We start from the raw sequence: 16,149 nt of genomic DNA, 5'->3' as shown, positions 1-16,149 counted from the left end.
TGAGAACGTAAGAAAGTCAGGTGAGGAGACACGCCCACGATTCAGCCAAGAAAGGGCTCTCTTGCCCCTTGTAAATACTACGTTTTAGCCTCAGGAGAGTGAGGGTGTGTGGACAGAGCCCATGACTGCTGCTCAGCACGCGTCCCCTCTTCCACCACTGGGCTCCTAGCATAGTAGTGATTTGTGTCACCTCCAGGAGGAGCTGACTCGAGCTCGTCCTGGTCTTTTCTGCTGGGCATTGGAAACACTTGTTCCCAGCTTCTCAGTTCTGGCCACTGGGACGTAAGAGAGCCTGCTGGGTTCTTCTGAGAGTTACTTTATTTCATAATAAAAAGAGACAGAGGGTTCCCTCCTTCCCTTCTGGCTTGGATGAGTACTTGATGTTTGGTGAAGCAGGAGCCATTCTGTGCTCAAGAAGCAGAGGCCAAGAGAAACCTGAAAGGCAGAAGCCCAGGTCCCTGTCACTGAACCTGGTGATTTCAAGGTGGTTCTGTAAGTCACCACCATCTCTGTGGGATTTTTCCCTGGTCAGGGAAGGAGGGTCTGGGCTTCACGTCTCTCCGGTCAGACTGAGGCTGCACAGAAAGGGACTGCTTGTGCAAAACCAAAAGCCAGTTCAGCTGACATAAGGCGATCCCTCTCAGGGTGTTTCTTGGAACACTTTCTCCTGAGAGCAAGTTAATCTCAAAACCAGGGTTTGGGGAACGAGGTTACACATGTGACTTCTGTCTTCTCCAGTTTACACAGTGAAGACCCCATTCATTCAGAAAGTCAGTCAGTGAACTCACATTTATTAACAGCCTCCTAAGATACCACTATGTGCTGGGCATCCAAGACCAAGCTAGAGGCCCTGCATTCCGGGAGACAGACATGAAATAAACACTCTACCAGGCAGTAATGACAGCTGGGGGTCAGTGCTGCCAAGGGTGCCCTGAGAGTGCATCACTGGGTACAAGGCTGAGGATGACAGAGATCAGAGGAAGCGACCCCGGGGGAGGGGGAAGGAAACCAGTCCACTCCCAGATTCTTCAGGCAAGAAGCCAGGCGAGCAGGAGGGAGGGAGCCGAGGAGACCCCAGGAGACTGAGGCAGAAGAAATGAGGGAACTTGGCGATTAACCCATGTGGATGTGAGAGGGGTCAGAGTCAAGGCCTTTAAGGGCGAGAACTGAGAGCCAGGCTGTTTAGCCTGGCCACTGTGAGCTCGGAAACTCAAGACAGGCGCCCTTTTGCTTTTGTGTCCTCTTCCTCCCCCTTCCACGCCCACCCTAAACTCCACTTTACACCTAGAAGTAAGCACTTGTATAACGAAGCAAACGAGTGACTCAGGTCCTAGGACGGGATCTGATGGAGAATTAGTCCGGAGGCAGAGCTCTCAGTGGATGGGATGCTGATTAAGTGTCGCTAAAGAGTCAGTTCAGCCGGCGTCAGCAGCCAGGCTGGGTCTGGAGGCTGAGCTGTGAACGACCACTTCCCCAAGGGGCCTTCACAAATCTGGAGCGAGGTCACACTGACCGCGCCTCCCTTCCACTAACAGTCAGGGCACTTCTCCTTAATAATGCCGCCCCTCAGCATCTTTCAACGATACAAATGGCAACATTGGACAGGAGTTTATCCTTCCCATTGATGCGGAAACATCTGGCCGATCGCCTTTTTCCTCTTCCTTTCGTCCCCCAGCTCGTAACTCTGATCTCAGATTCACCCACTGGTCTAGTGACCCAGGGCTCGCCTCTGAGGGATGCAGGGGCCGCCCGGGCAATGCTGGCGCAGTGGAGGCGGGGTCTCCAGGGCCCGGGGGCTGGCGTGAAGCGTCAGGCAGCGACGCGGTGGTGACGGTCGCCCGGGCCCTCCGGCTCCGCCCCCTGCCCGCCGCTGCGGGAAGGGGCGGGAAGAGGAGGCGGCCGCAGCGCCCCCAGCGCGCCCAGCCCTTTAAAAGCCGCGGGCCTGGCCAGCCGCGCCGGCCGCCGCGGTCCCCGCGCACCAGTGTCCCCGCGCTCCGGAGTGCGCTCCGTGCGGCCGCCCACCATGTCCGGGCACTTTCTCCTCGCCCCCATCCCCGAGTCCTCCTCCGACTACCTCTTGCCCAAGGACATCAAACTGGCCGTGCTGGGCGCCGGCCGCGTGGGCAAGAGCGGTGAGTGCTCCGGGGACAAGGCGGGCTCTCCGCGGAGCGGGGGAGGGCAGGGGAGACCCACTCGTGTCCGCGCGCTTGCTGGCCTGCCGCCTGCCCCGCTCACCTGGCTTCCCGCGGCTTCCCCCGGAGCATCCAGGCCCGGGCCCTAGCCAGTGGGCACCTGTGTGGTGCCAGGTGCGGCCGTAGCACACCCACGGCTGCACCCGCCTCAAAACTTGCGGAGGCCACGGCCGCGCCCTGGGCTCTGCGGAGCCTTGAGGATGCGCGCGGTACCAGCGGCTCCGCGGCCGGTCACGCCCTCTTTCCTGAGCAGGTCGGCTTTGGCAGTCTCGTCCTAGTCCTGCAGCTGAATTTTCCTCTTTTCTTTTCAGCGATGATCGTGCGCTTCCTGACCAAGAGATTCATCGGCGATTATGAGCCGAATACAGGTTAGATTCCTCTCGCGCTGTTGGGGCTGCGTGCTCGGATATTTGTTTCTTTTTTTTTTTTTCTGATGAGAGTATGAGAATTTAAAACCCAAGTCTCCTTAATCCTCCAGGCAAGTTGTACTCGCGGCTTGTGTACGTGGAGGGAGACCAGGTCTCCCTGCAGATCCAGGACACCCCCGGGGGCATCCAGGTAAGGACTGAAGGGAGCCGGCGGCCCACGCGCTTGCGGACGCCGGAGCCAGGTTATGCACTGAGATGCAGGGGCCTTCCCAGGTGGCGCTAGTGGTAAAGAATCCGCCTACCATGGCAGGAGATGGAGGGGGTGGGCCGTCCCAGGTAGGGCCCAGTCGTTGGAGTGTTAGAAACCGGCCACGATAGGAGGAGGGGACGGGGAGAGGAGGTCATTAGAGGCCGCCCCCTCCTGTCAGCCACCTCGGAAACTGGGAGTCAGGCTTACCTTCTCTCTGCAGCAGCAGCCCGGGCATCACTGGTTACAGGGATCCCAGGAATTCTGTAAGAGCTCAGCCTTGGAGCCTGAACAAAACTATGGGGTGGGACTCCGGAGAGGGTCTTCTCTCCAGGAAGACCCCCGAAGCGCTCCCGTTTCTAGCTGTTTCTGCAGTACCTGCATTCAGATAACCCCTGGGCAAGCTGTCAGGAATGTAACTTGATTAACAAGTTACTAATTGCTCTCTGTTCTAGGGAGGGAAGATCTGAAAGAAGGAATTTGTTTCTGTAACATTCTCAAGAAGGACACGCTAAAAATATTTTTATGGGTTTGGGAATAGATATTTATCTTGGCTTATGCTCAAAGGTTTGTTTGTTCGAAGTTAGTTCCCTAAAAATTGCGCCATCCTGAGTTGAAAGTTCTCACTGAAGTCCTTCTTCAGTCAGTCCTACAGGGCTCATCACAGACAACCTGCCAAGCTTAAAAGTGATGCATAGGTAACAGCTCAGAAATAACCCAGGCCGGGACCCTGCCTGAGAATCGGGTCTTTCCATGTTAAAAGCCTCCTGCAGAAGCTGGGTAGCATCTGAAAACTATATTTAGTGATTTCTCTTTCTAACGTTTTTTTCCAAGGGTGGCTTTGATATTCTCTTGGTGCCTTCCCACCGAGGCCTTCCTAGATCCGGGCTCTTTTCGCTCTTTTCAGGTCCAGGACAGCCTCATGCAGGCGGGTGACCCCTTGTCCAAGTGCGTGCAGTGGGCAGAGGGCTTCCTGTTGGTCTATTCCATCACGGACTACGACAGCTACCTGGCCATCCGCCCCCTGCACCAGCACATCCGAAAGGTCCACCCTGACTCCAGAGCCCCCATCGTCATCGTGGGCAACAAGGGGGACCTGCTGCATGCCCGGCAGGTGCAGACCCGAGAGGGCGTCCAGCTGGCCAACGAGCTGGGCAGCCTGTTCCTGGAAGTTTCCACCAGCGAGAACTACGAAGACGTGTGTGATGCGTTCCGGCATCTGTGCAGAGAAGTAAGCAAGCTGCACAACCTGGGGTCAGAGAGGAGGAGAGCGTCCGTCGTCCCGAGGCCGCGCTCTCCCAACATGCAGGATCTCAAGAGGCGCTTCAAGCAGGCTCTGTCCTCCAAGGCCAAGGCCCCCTCTGCCCCCGCCCTGGGGTAGACACAGCACCACGGCTGCTTGACTCATCTCCTTTTAACCCATGCATTCGTGCTACTGAGAAGACTGCGGGGGGTGGGTCCCCCTTTTTAATCCGACACTCAGAGTTTATTTTTATACAGACTGTTGGTTTTCAAGTGTATATGTATTTCTGAAAATTCAAACGGTGATTGTCTAGAAGTTGTATAAAGATTGTTGTTTTTTTTTTTTAAATAAAAGGTTTTTAAAAAACTAACGGCTAGCCACTTTTCCATTAAAGGCAAATGGTAACCTTGCTCCTTGTTTTTAAATGTCTTTTTATAGAAATCATACTTGCACCAGAGCCCAGAACTGCTCTGAGCTTGCCCTGGGTCTGAACTCTGATTGGTGGCTTCCGCAGTGAGGGGTTGGTTTAGAAGGAATTTGTGGGAGAAACAAGAGTCTGTGGAGGAGGAATGGGATTTGGATAGCTGCAGGATGGCTCATCTGGGAAAGAACCTGCCTGCCCATGCAGGAGATGCAAAAGACTCGAGTTCAATTCCTGGATCAGGAAGATTCCCTGGAGAAGGAAATGGCATCCCACTCCAGTATTCTTGCCTAGAGAATCCCATGGACAGAGGGGCCTGGAGGGCTGCAGTCCATGGGTTCGAAAAGAGTTGAACTTGACTGAGCCTGCGCTCCCACACGCATCTTTAATTAGGGCACTTTCCCCAGGCATGAAATTGACACCAGGTAATTTTCTAGGGGAGAAGTTCCTTGCACATAGATGCTAAAAACTTATAACATGAATAACATTATCATTTATCGATTCAAATGGAAGTTTACCCTCTCCTTCATATTAGAGAAGCAATCTCCCTTTGAGTATTGCTATTGTCAGCAAGTGCACCCTCCCTGGAGTTGCTTGAAAATTCTCCACCCCTCTCTGTCTCCCTTACCCTCACCAGTGGGGCACTTGGTCTGTCTGTTCTCCTATTTTTTTCTCTAAAGCATCCCTTTGTCTTAATCTAGGCCTTTGCAGCTCTTGCCTGGATTGGCAGGCAAGCATGTGGACAAGACTCTGGTTTCTTGGCAGAATGGTTTCTTTCTTTGCACCCAAACTTACTAAAAGCAAACCTGATCATCTTATTTCTGTGATTGAAAAAACAGCTAGTTTTCCCCTATCTACTGGATAAAATATTAATGAGGCATAGAATCAGGATTATTTACCACCTCTCAAGATTCATTACTCCCTCCTCCCAAAACCCTTGCCCCCACTACACACACACACACACACACACACACACACACACACACACAGAGCTGACAATCCATTCCAACAGAACACTCTGCCTTTCTCACTCTTCACCAGGTTCTTTCATGCCTCCCTGCCTTGGCACAAATTACTGCCTTGAATGTTTTGTCCTATTCTCCACCTAAAAGGTCTTTCAAGTCCCATGCTATATTCAACTCCCGGGGCGCTCTCTCGGAGTCTTCCTGTAGCATTTGTGTTATAACCCAACCTGCTTGAGGGCAGTCACGCGTTTTATGACTTTGCACTCCAGTGCTGCTAGCCCAGTGCTTTCATATAGGCTGGCGGGGGGCGCGGGGTTGCAGTAAATATTTGATGAATGAATGAGTGACGACATTATTTCTGGTGCCCAGGACAATCAAGGCAGATGCTGATGAAACAACTTGTCACTTCTGCAGAATGAGGGCAGGAGGTTCAGAGTAGTTGAAGGTTCTTTATTAGCGGTGGCAGGAAATATTGCTGACGATGGTAGAACTCCTGAAACGTTTGGCAGAATGTTGAAAACTTGGGTGGCTGAGGACAGGACAGTCTATGCACATTCGTAAGGTTTGCCTTACCTCCAAAGTGTCATCATCAGTCTGGGGGGGCCACCTCCATCCTCACGAGGGAGGAGGAACTAAGCATCCTTGGTCCTTCTTCACCCGTCCCATCATCACTCGGTCTTGAAATTCCTGGCTCTTTCTCTATCCACTAATCATCCTCCTTCTGGTCAGGCTTCGACTTTAATTCTGCCCTTAAACTGCAGAATGATTTAATTAACATGCCTATCAGTGAGGTTCTGGAGGACTGGACAGGGTCCAAATGGCTAAGTGGTACATCCTGCAAACATTCTGTACTTGACATGCGACCTACGAAAAAAGCAAACTTGGAAGATGGGAAGATAAATCAATTAGAACAGAAGAAAATAAATTTGTTTTGCTCGTATTGAGATGAAGAGCACCACAGAAGTTCTGGAGTTTATTAATATCCTTTTCAAGAAAATGGATTAAAGTAAATAGCCATGGAAGGCGGCACTGAACAAAAGAGCAAGTAGGAGAGACCAGATGACTGTTTAGTCAAAAATGTGGGGCTTGAGTAGCTTTTTTCCTTTGTATGTGTTGTAATTTTAACTGCTCATGATGCAAAGTTACCAATTAAAATTTACAATGTGAAGATACTTTGTGTGGTTAATAGTTTATCCTTACCATTCGATCTGTCTCCAAAAGGAGACTTGGAAAGACTTGGCTGAAATTTGTCTCAAGCTACTTTGAAAGATGTGATCTAGGGGGAAAATCCCCAATGATTTTTCAAACACCATTAAGTTAGCCAGGGCTCAAGGCGAGTGAACGGACGAAAGTGATGACTGGGTTGTGAGAGCAGACATTTCAGCAGAGTAGAAATTTGCCGGTCCCAAATGAAACGTAGTCATCTCCTGTTTGAATGAGATGCCTCCACCCCAGTAGAAAATCAGGTGCCTCCACCCCAGTAGAAAATCAGCTTTCTCAGGACTGGACGGGTCATCATCATTGAATTCAGCCCCACAGCACCTATAAGGGTCTCCTGTGCATAACAGCACCGCCCCCCCCAAAAGATATTTTGGGCACCCTCCATCAAACTGTCAGACGTGGCTCTTCTCCTGGTGAATTGGAAAGAAAATGTTCTCCAGAGCAGGTCTGCTGCTAAGTCACTTCAGTCGTGTCCAACTCTGTGCAACCCCATAGACGGCAGCCCACCAGGCTCCCCCGTCCCCGGGATTCTCCAGGCAAGAACACTGGAGTGGGTTGCCATTTCCTTCCAGAGCAGGTCTACTTGGACAAAATAGGTATCATCCCTTTAAAAAAAAGTTTTGCTTTTTTTAATTGAAGTATAGTGGATTTACATTGTGTGCTAAGGCTCTTCGGTTGTGTCTGACTGTGTGCAATCCTATGGACTGTAGCCTGCCAGCCTCTTCCGTCCATGGGATTCTCCAGGCAAGAAAACTGGAGTGGGTCGCCATACCCTCCTCCAGGGGATCTTCCTGAGCAAGGAACTGAACCCAGGGCTCCTGCGTTGCAGGCAGATTCTTTACTATCTGAGCCACTAGGGAAGTGTTGTGTTGATTTTTGCTGTACAACAAAGTTATTCTGTTACACACATACATACATTCTTTTTCATGTTCTTTTCCACTATGGTTTATCACAGGATTTATTTTTTTTTAAAGATTTCTTTTGATGTGGACCATTTTTAAAGTCTTTTATTGACTTTGTTACAATATTGCTTCTGTTTTTTTGTAGTTTGCTGTTTTGGTCCAGAGAGTGAGGCATGTGGGATCTTTGATCCCTGATTAGGGATCGAAACTGAGGCCCCGGCACTGAAAGATCAAGTCTTACCCACTGGACCACCAGGGAAGTCCCATTATCACAAGATACTGAATACACAGTAGGACCTTGTTGTTTATCTACCCTATATATTGGGTTGGGCAAAAAGTTCATTCAAAAATTCAACTGGCTCCAGTTTTCTTGCCTAGAGAATTCAGTGGACAGAGCAGCCTGGTGGGCTAAAGTCCATGGGGTCACAAAGAGTCGCACACGACTGAGTGACTAAGATTTTCATCTTCTATGAGCATCATTTCATGTTCCATGAAGATTAATGCGTAAAGTTGTAAAAACACTTGCTACCATTTCTTACCAGCACTCTCTATTTACATTAGGAGAACGGTGGTAAAAACAGCAGAGATTACTTTGCCTGGGAACACTCACATGGATTTTTAACTCCGGAAAAGTTGGGAAGATTCAGGAGCTCCTGCCAAAGAACAGTTACCAAGCTGCCTTAAGGAGGCCGCACAGGTGGGCTCCTGAGTGAGACCAACTTCACACCCTGCCTTGTCGTCAATCCCCTGTGAACTTGGGCAAAGTGAAAAAAAGAAGAGTTTCCTTATCTTAAAATGAAGCTAACACTACCCGTCAAGCAGAATTGTTGTCAGAGTCTGACACACACGAGGTACTCAGTTGTGGTTGTTGTTGTGTTGTTGTTGTTTTAATTTTTAAAAAACATTTATTTTATTTATTTATTTGACCATGTGGCATGCAGGATCTTTGTTGCATCCTGCCTGATCTTTCATGGCAGCAGTGTTTGGACTCTCTCGAGCTGTGGTCCTCAGGCTCAAGCGTCGTGCAGGCTTGGTTGCTCTGTGGCAGGTGGAATCTTAGTTTCCAGGCTGGAGATCGAACCTGCATCCTCTGCGTTGCAAGATGGATTCTTTTTCTTTTTAAATTTTAATTAATTCAATTTTTCAATTGAAGGATAATTGCTTTACAGAATTTTGTTGCTTTCTGTCAAACCTTCAAAAAGGAGGGGATATATGTATACCTATGGCTGATTCATGTTGAGGTTTGCAAGATGGATTCTTAACCAGGGGACCGCCAGGGAAGTTCCCTGTCACTACTAATATTTTGAAGTTGTTTTAGGAAAGGGCATACTTGAACACTCTACAAGGTATAAGTAGTTGCTTTGAATGATGTGATTTTTCCCACTTCACATCTGGGAAAAAGAAGGTTTGCTGAGGGGCAGTTATTCAATCAATAATAATACCTAACAATTCTTGATCTTTTACCATATGCTAGCACCTTAATTTTCTCCACAATCCTCTGGGTACCGTTACGATCATTCCCATCTTTCAGATGAGGAAACTGAGGCTCAGAGAAGTCACACAGTGGCCTCAGTTCATTTAAGCCAGGAACCAGGAAGCCTGGCTCCAGGAAGAAGAAAGAATTTCGGAAGCTGCTTCCCTGGCCTTCCGTAGGGCCTGCCATCACCTCTGAGGGAATCCCTGGGACCCTGTTGCTAGTATTTGAGCCCTGGAGGAGGAATCTGCATTTTCACGAGCACCCTGAAGTCCTGAGGCTGTCTCCTGTTTGAAAGCTCTGAATAAGATCCCAGTCCGGACTCCTGGACTCCACCCCAGGCTTCCTGTTTAACCAGGGAAGTCAGACTTGTAGGGGGGAAGGCAGGGGTGTCACACGAGCAAGGGGCCTGGACTGGCCTGGTGCTGTGGCTGGTGAGGCAGGTGAGGCTGGTGCTGCATCCAGGTGGCGGGGCTGCCCTTCCCTGAGAGCTCCTGCCTTTGAAGGCTATGGGGGTGGGGGTGGGGGTTCGGGCCGTGGGTGGGAGCTGGGGTGATGGGCATGGCCAACATGTGCGGGCCCCAGGGCTGTGTGTTCTCCCCAGACTCTTCTCTGACGGGCACCTGGAGGAGATACCTCCACAGCAGCCCTGGTGATTCATGTGCTTTCTTTTCTCCAGGAGGCGGGAGGTTAGCACCTTGCAGGGGAGGAGGGGGTGAGCTGCAGGTCAGCTTCCAGAGGCTGTGGCAGTGAGCAGGTCACTGCAGAGTGGTTTACTGCTGGAGCAGAGCTTCACAGAGCACAGTGGGGGCTAAGAGTGCCTCCCCGCCCCAGCTCAGGGTGAGTGTACTTGCTGGGGTCAGGGGCAAGAGAGAGGGAAAAGAAAAAGGTTTAAAAAGAAAGGCCAATGAATTTCTCCAGATGGAGAAAATATGAGGCTTCTGCCCCAATGTTTGAGAGGCCATTGGTGATCTGTGTGCTGGTTATATCTTTGTAGCATGATAATAAGATAATAAACAACAATTACCTACCATAACTACTGAATATGCACTGTGTTCCATGTATTACGGTTTTAGAGTTCTCCAGAAAAACAGAACCAAGATAAAGATGTATTTGTATTTATTATCATTACTTTAAATATTTATTTATTTGGGTCTTAGTTATGGCACAGGATCTTTACCTGTGGCATGCAAGCTCTGAGTTGCAGCATGTGAGATCTAGTTCCCTGACCAGGGATCCAGCCCAGGCCCCCTGTACCGGGAGCATGGCGTCTTAGCCACTGGACCACCAGGGAAGTCCCTCTTATGACTATTATTACAAGGAACTGACTCATGTAATCACGGAGACTGAGAAGTTCTGCCATCAGCGAGTTGGGACCCCAGCAGTGCTGAAGGTGTGTTTCCAGTCTGAAGCAGCCAGTCTCAAGATCCAAGAGCAAGTGTTTCAGTCTGAGTTCAGAGGCAGGAAAAGATGAATGTCCCAGCTCCAGGCAGTCAGGCTGGAAGGAGTTCCCTCTTACTTAAGGAAGGGTCAGCCTTTCTAGTCTATTTAGGCCTTGACTAATTGGATGAGGCCCACCCACACCAGGGAGGGCAATCTGCTTTCCTGAATCACATGTTAATCTCATGTAGGAACACCCTCCCAGACACGCCCAGTATAACGTTGGAGCAAATATTTGGATACGCCATGGCCTGGTCAAGTTGACACATGAGTAATTTAGCCAATCACATATAGTAATTTAGGTGCACTCACTCATTTAATCCTCCCAATGATTCTATTAGAGTAACTCATTGTTTTCATCCCCATTTGACAAATGAGGAAAATGAGGCTCAGAGAGGTTCATTAACTTTCTCATAAGCCTCTCAGCAGGTAGAGTGGCACAGTTGAGAGTCAAGTCCAAGTCTTTCTGATATGAAAACCACTGTACTGTACTTCTTTCCAAGCCAATCATCCCCCTGCAGGCACCCCTGGAAGCTGCTACCATTCTCCTGATGAAGCATTTGACCTTGACTATTGCATGGTACACCTGTCAAGGTTTTCATTTACAAACAATAGAAAAGACTCTGGCTGATTGAAAAAAACAAAGGTGACAGGGGTTTATTAAAAGGCTTTTAAGTAAGCCACAGAATCACTGGGTGAGCTAGAGAACAACCGTGGGGGCTGCACAGTTAGACAGAGGCCAAGAAAATATCTGACATTTTCAGCATCTGCTTTGGCAGATGGTCCCTGCCTCCCACCCAGAACTTTGAGGTGAAGGCTCACTCCAAACGTTGGTAGGGGTTCTGACACCAAGGTGGCAAAAGCCACTGCACCCACTGAATGGTGACTGCGTGGTGCAGAGGGTTGTTTCCCACCCTAAAGGTAAATGTGACGATGGCCAAGGCCATATTTATTTATTTATTTGGCTGTGCCGGGTCTTACTTGTGGCATGTAGGATCTAGTTGCAGCATGTGGGATCTAGTTCCTAGACCAGGGATTGAACCCAGGTCCCCTGCATTGGGAGTATGGTGTGTTAGCCATTGGACTGCTAGGGAAGTTCCAGCAATGACTGTCTTAATCCATACTTTCTCTTGCACGTGGCTGCATGGCTGTGGTGACGTCTGCCTTCAAAGCTGCCAGCTTGCCTCCAGAGGAGCCACCTATGGTTAGTGGGACCCTCGCTGACCATGCAGGGCACACTGTGCGAGAGAGGGCACATGAGCCTGTGAGAGCCGATCAGGAGGGTGCAGTTCTAGAGAAGGTCCCCAGGAAGATTTGACTTCTGCTTTGACCTGACAGCTGGCCCCGGGCAACTGGAGGTCCTTCACCCTGCCCCCTGTCCTTGGAATGTGCCCTTTGCTTGTCCTCCCTGCTCCAAGAAGTTGCAGGGGACTTAGGCTTGAGACAGTGATGTGTCCAGACCATCTGGACTGTGCGTCTGACTGCACCCAGCTGAGGCCTCTGGGTAAGCTTTCAAGATTCTCGAGGGCGGGGCGGAGATCTTGTTGTCTTGCAGCCGCTTCAGACGCCACGTGAGTTCCCTTGCTTATTAAACCTGCTGCCTACCAGTCTGAGGTGTCTGTCTCTTTCTTCCGATTTCACCCAGGAAGCTCCTGAAGAGGCGTGTGAACCGACAGGGCAGAGGCCTCTCATTGTGACACTGACGAGGATGCAGTTAGCGTCCAGTCATGTTCTTTACGGCGTCTTTTCCCTGTGGCAGGAGATCCAGTCGCATCATGTTATTCAGCTGTCATGTCTTGCCCGTCTCCTTTAACCCAGCTGTAATATTTTTAGGTTCTTTTGTCCAAAGCCCAACCTTTATTGGCAAAGTCACTTTTAGAAAATAACATACTTCATTCGCATTTCAGACTCTCAACATGACCACCTGAACAGCATCATTGAATCTTTCTGAAGGCGTGGTTCCTTTGGCACAAAGCAGGCCACTTTTTTTTTTTTTTTTTAATTTCATGCTTCAGAAGGTTAAAAAAAAATGAACATTTTACAAGATTCCCTTTTCTCTTTCTCGGGTGCGCTGAAAACCCTGAGTGCCACGAACAAGCAAGAAGGAGGCACCTGACCAACGATTTTGGGGTTGCTTGAATGACCGGCTGTATCAGACGATTAGGACCGAGGACAGTTTAACTCATGAGTCTTCACGACACCCCATGGGGTGCAGTCCGGGAGCACCCCTTCCTCAGTCCCCCTCTTCATTGTCCCCATTCCCCAGTGCACTTTAAGAAGCCAGCATGCTCACCTGTGATTGCATTTTAGGAGGAGGAGCCTGTAACAGACGCTCAGGTCTCAGAGGCCTATTACTGGCCCCAGAGTCAGCTTCTTTCTTCTCCCAGCCATCCGGGTATTTGAAAGGAGTATCTGTGTGAGTAATATCAATACTCATTCCATGAAGGGATTCCAAGTGAAGTCATTCAACTGCTGACAGATTTAGATGCTCGAAAACAGGCATTCACGTCACTTCCCTCACACTGACACGCACATCCGAACGCCCACTGGAAGGATGGTCAGGATCCGGAGCCATGGAAGACTCCAAGTGGGGGAAAACTCGTGCAGACGGTCGGAGCAGCCCATCAGCATTGTTCTTCCCCCTCGTCCCTCCACCCTCTCCTCTGGAAGGAAGGCCGCTGCGCCTCCCTGCTTGATCTCTGCAGGTCGACTTCAAGCCTGTTGGAGGCGGTGGGATCCTCCCTTGTCAGTCATGGTCGAGTCTTACCTGCCCGTCTAGAGTGGCAGTATGCGTTTCCCGACACACTCTTCTCTTGGTTCCTACCAGACCTCGTGCATTCATCGACCCTAAACACGGTTTGTCTGTTCTGTCTCCAGGCCCACATTCGTGTGCTCCTTCCACATGGAACTCCTGCCCGTCAAGCTCCTAGCCTGCCTGCAAGAGCAGATGCACATTCTCCTTCCTCCATGGAGCCTCCTCTGACCCCTTCATGCCTCTTCCCTGGGCCCCAAGCACATAGTAGGTGCTTGGTTGTTACTCTGAAGTGAGTTGAGTAAATGAAGGGGAAAACCCCAAACTGCTCATTGCCTCTATTACTCTTAGTAACGCTGATTAGAGTCACAGAAATTATAGCACAAGTGGGCTAAGGGACTATCCAGGTCACAGGAGAGTGGATGGTTGCCAAGGATCGGATTCAATTAATTTGAATTTTATGTGTTCTTTTTCTGTTTGTGCTGGGAGGCTGGACATAGAGATGAGTGCACGAGGCCACTTGGCCCTGACAAGAATGTGATCTTGCTGATGCTGAGTTTGTCCGGGAACCAGAAGTCTGATGTTTGTAAATATTCCTTTAAATGCAAGCATTAAGGGTAGAGGTTGTTTGTTTAAGTTCTTCCGGAAGAGGGTTGACAATCCCAGTGTTACATGCTTGTGGCAGAGGCCAAACTGACCTGCTCGGATCCCATGAGGCCCTACCTTGCAGGGTCCATGTCACTGGGGCCACTCCACCTCCCACCACTCCCCTACCCCCGCAGCTGGTTGAACGTTCTGTGCCATCCGTAGTCTTGTTTCATCCCTCCTTGCTGACCGCGGGGCAGGAGAGGAGGGGAGCAGGAGCCTCAAGACTGACGGAGCTGGGCTCCCGTGTCATTGACCCGCTGCCCACGTGGCAGCTCCTTAGAAGCAAAGGAATTTCTGTTAGTAACTGACCTTTGCTTTGGTGTAGCTTTCTGGAGCCTGCACACATTTTTCATGGCTGCTGCCTCATTCAGCCATCGAGGGAGCCTGTAAATTAGGCAGTGAAGCTATTATTTCCACTTTTCGGAGGAAACCGAGGCTCAGAAAGACTACCAGCTTTGACCACATAACTAGAGTGTGGCAGCACGGGAATCAGAGCCTTGTTTTAATGACTGCTCCCGCGCGCTCTCCACTCTACACACCACCTCGTGCAAACATTAAGAGTTTTGTGCCGTCCGATGTTCAGTCATTGGCGTTAAGCTGGTTATTGGGTGATATAATGTAATGATAGCGGTGTATCATGCATCTGCATGCTAAATTGCTTCAGGCATGTCTGACTCTTTGCGACCCTATGGGCTGTAATCTGCCAGGCTCCTCTGTCCACGGGATTCTCTAGGAAAGAACACTGGAATGGGTTGCCAGTTCCTCCTCCCGGGGATCTTCCCAACCAGATTGAACCCGTGTCTCTTATGTCTCCTGCATTGGCAAGTGGATTCTTTACCACTATCACCGCATCTGTGTAGATGGCCAGAGTCAAATATACCTGGTGGAGCAGAATTTTCCAGTTTTATTTTTTTGAAACAGGTGTATTATGTAGTTCAGAAAAATGTAAAACTATAAAAAGGCGTAAAGTGGAAATCTGGAAATCTTCACTTCGTTCTGTCCCTATCCACCCCGTTTCACCCACATACCCAAAGGTAGCTCACTGCTTGTGCTACTTTACAAGCTGTTTCGAATGTTTTCCTCAGACCAAGGTTGATTTGAGTCTTTTCTCTTCTGGAAGATGGACTCATTCGACAATGTGGAGTCGTTTAATCATGTGTCTTTGTTTGTGTGGCTGGGTCAGGTCTTAGCTGCAGCAGGCGAGTTCTGGTCCCCTGACCAGGGACTGACACTGGGCCCCTGCGCTGGGAGCACACGGTGTTAGCCACTGGAGCACCGGGGACATCCCAGTGTCACATGGCTTAGCACGAAAAACTTACCTATCGAGTCCAGAATCTGACTTTGAGTTCAAACCAAAGGTCTTTTAAAAAAATAACTTTATTTATTTCGTTTTGGTTGTGCTGGGTCTTTGTCGCTGCCCATGGGCTTTCTCTAGCCGCAGTGGGTGGGCTGCTCACCGCAGTGGCTTCTTTTACTGTGAAGCACGAGCTCCAGGGCGCACGGGCTTCAGCAGTTGCAGCTCCCGGCTCAGTGGTTGGGCACACGGGCTTAGTTACCCCACGGCATGTGGGATCTTCCTGGATTAGGGATCAAACCTATGTCTCCTGCATTGGCAGGTGGATCCTTTACCACTGAAACCAAAGATCTTATGGTAAACCCCAGAGTAGTATTTGTGTATAGTTACAGAATTGGGTTCTTCTTTTTTACTCAGTTGGGAAAGCAATTCCAAAATATTCAAGTGTTGGCAGTGTTCAAACAGCCTTGTGAACAAGCTGAATTCACCCAAGAAATAGCCATGCCTCCTGGCTCAGTCCCTTGAGGACTCTGACCCAGTAGACATCTTCCTGTTGTATTGCCAAGGGGTGTTTAGCGGGTCCACATTAGGATTCAGTAAAGTGCATGAAATGTGATGTGGTGTTCAAGCTCCCAGCTGGTTTGAGTCAGGGCGTCACTGTTCTGGTGCAAACTGACAAGGACTATGGTGAAACAGGGACCCGTGGGCAAAACATCTTCTACCATCCCAGATCAATGCCTGTAACAGGAGCACCTCAAGTAATTTAATTCTGGCTATTTAGTTGCACAAAAGAGGAATTTCAATAGTGCTGAAAGTGACTGGGGAGATATCAGCAAACATGTCACATGAAGGAAAGGAATAGCACCCACAATGTACCAAAAACATAGCTAACAATGGGTTATAACCAGTGCTGAGACCTCTTCCTCGCTGTAATGTCCAGCGGAGGGTGTGGGTTGCAGTGGAGTTGAGAACCATGTTGAGG

General features: G+C 49.8%; 1 protein-coding gene and 1 long non-coding RNA gene across 2 annotated transcripts; both read left to right on the top strand.

Annotated features, from left to right (window-relative positions):
• The first annotated feature begins 1,919 nt into the window (after window positions 1–1,919).
• Window positions 1,920–4,460, top strand: RASL11A (RAS like family 11 member A). Its single transcript, XM_019971478.2, has 4 exons — window positions 1,920–2,132; window positions 2,504–2,560; window positions 2,671–2,750; window positions 3,715–4,460. Exons 1-4 carry the CDS (start codon window positions 2,024–2,026, stop codon window positions 4,186–4,188), a joined length of 720 nt encoding a protein of 239 aa, XP_019827037.1. The 5' UTR covers window positions 1,920–2,023; the 3' UTR covers window positions 4,189–4,460.
• A 5,255-nt stretch (window positions 4,461–9,715) lies between these two features.
• Window positions 9,716–13,554, top strand: LOC139186208 (uncharacterized). The gene is made up of 2 exons (XR_011569754.1): window positions 9,716–9,873; window positions 13,351–13,554. It is a non-coding gene; the product is annotated as an uncharacterized lncRNA (long non-coding RNA).
• Window positions 13,555–16,149: the final 2,595 nt, after the last annotated feature.

This window comes from Bos indicus, chromosome 12, assembly GCF_029378745.1.
Source record: "Bos indicus isolate NIAB-ARS_2022 breed Sahiwal x Tharparkar chromosome 12, NIAB-ARS_B.indTharparkar_mat_pri_1.0, whole genome shotgun sequence".
NCBI classification, from domain to species: Eukaryota; Metazoa; Chordata; class Mammalia; order Artiodactyla; family Bovidae; genus Bos; species Bos indicus.
The sequence above is the reverse complement of the archived record's forward strand: the minus strand, read 5'-3'. Positions and strand labels throughout refer to the sequence as shown.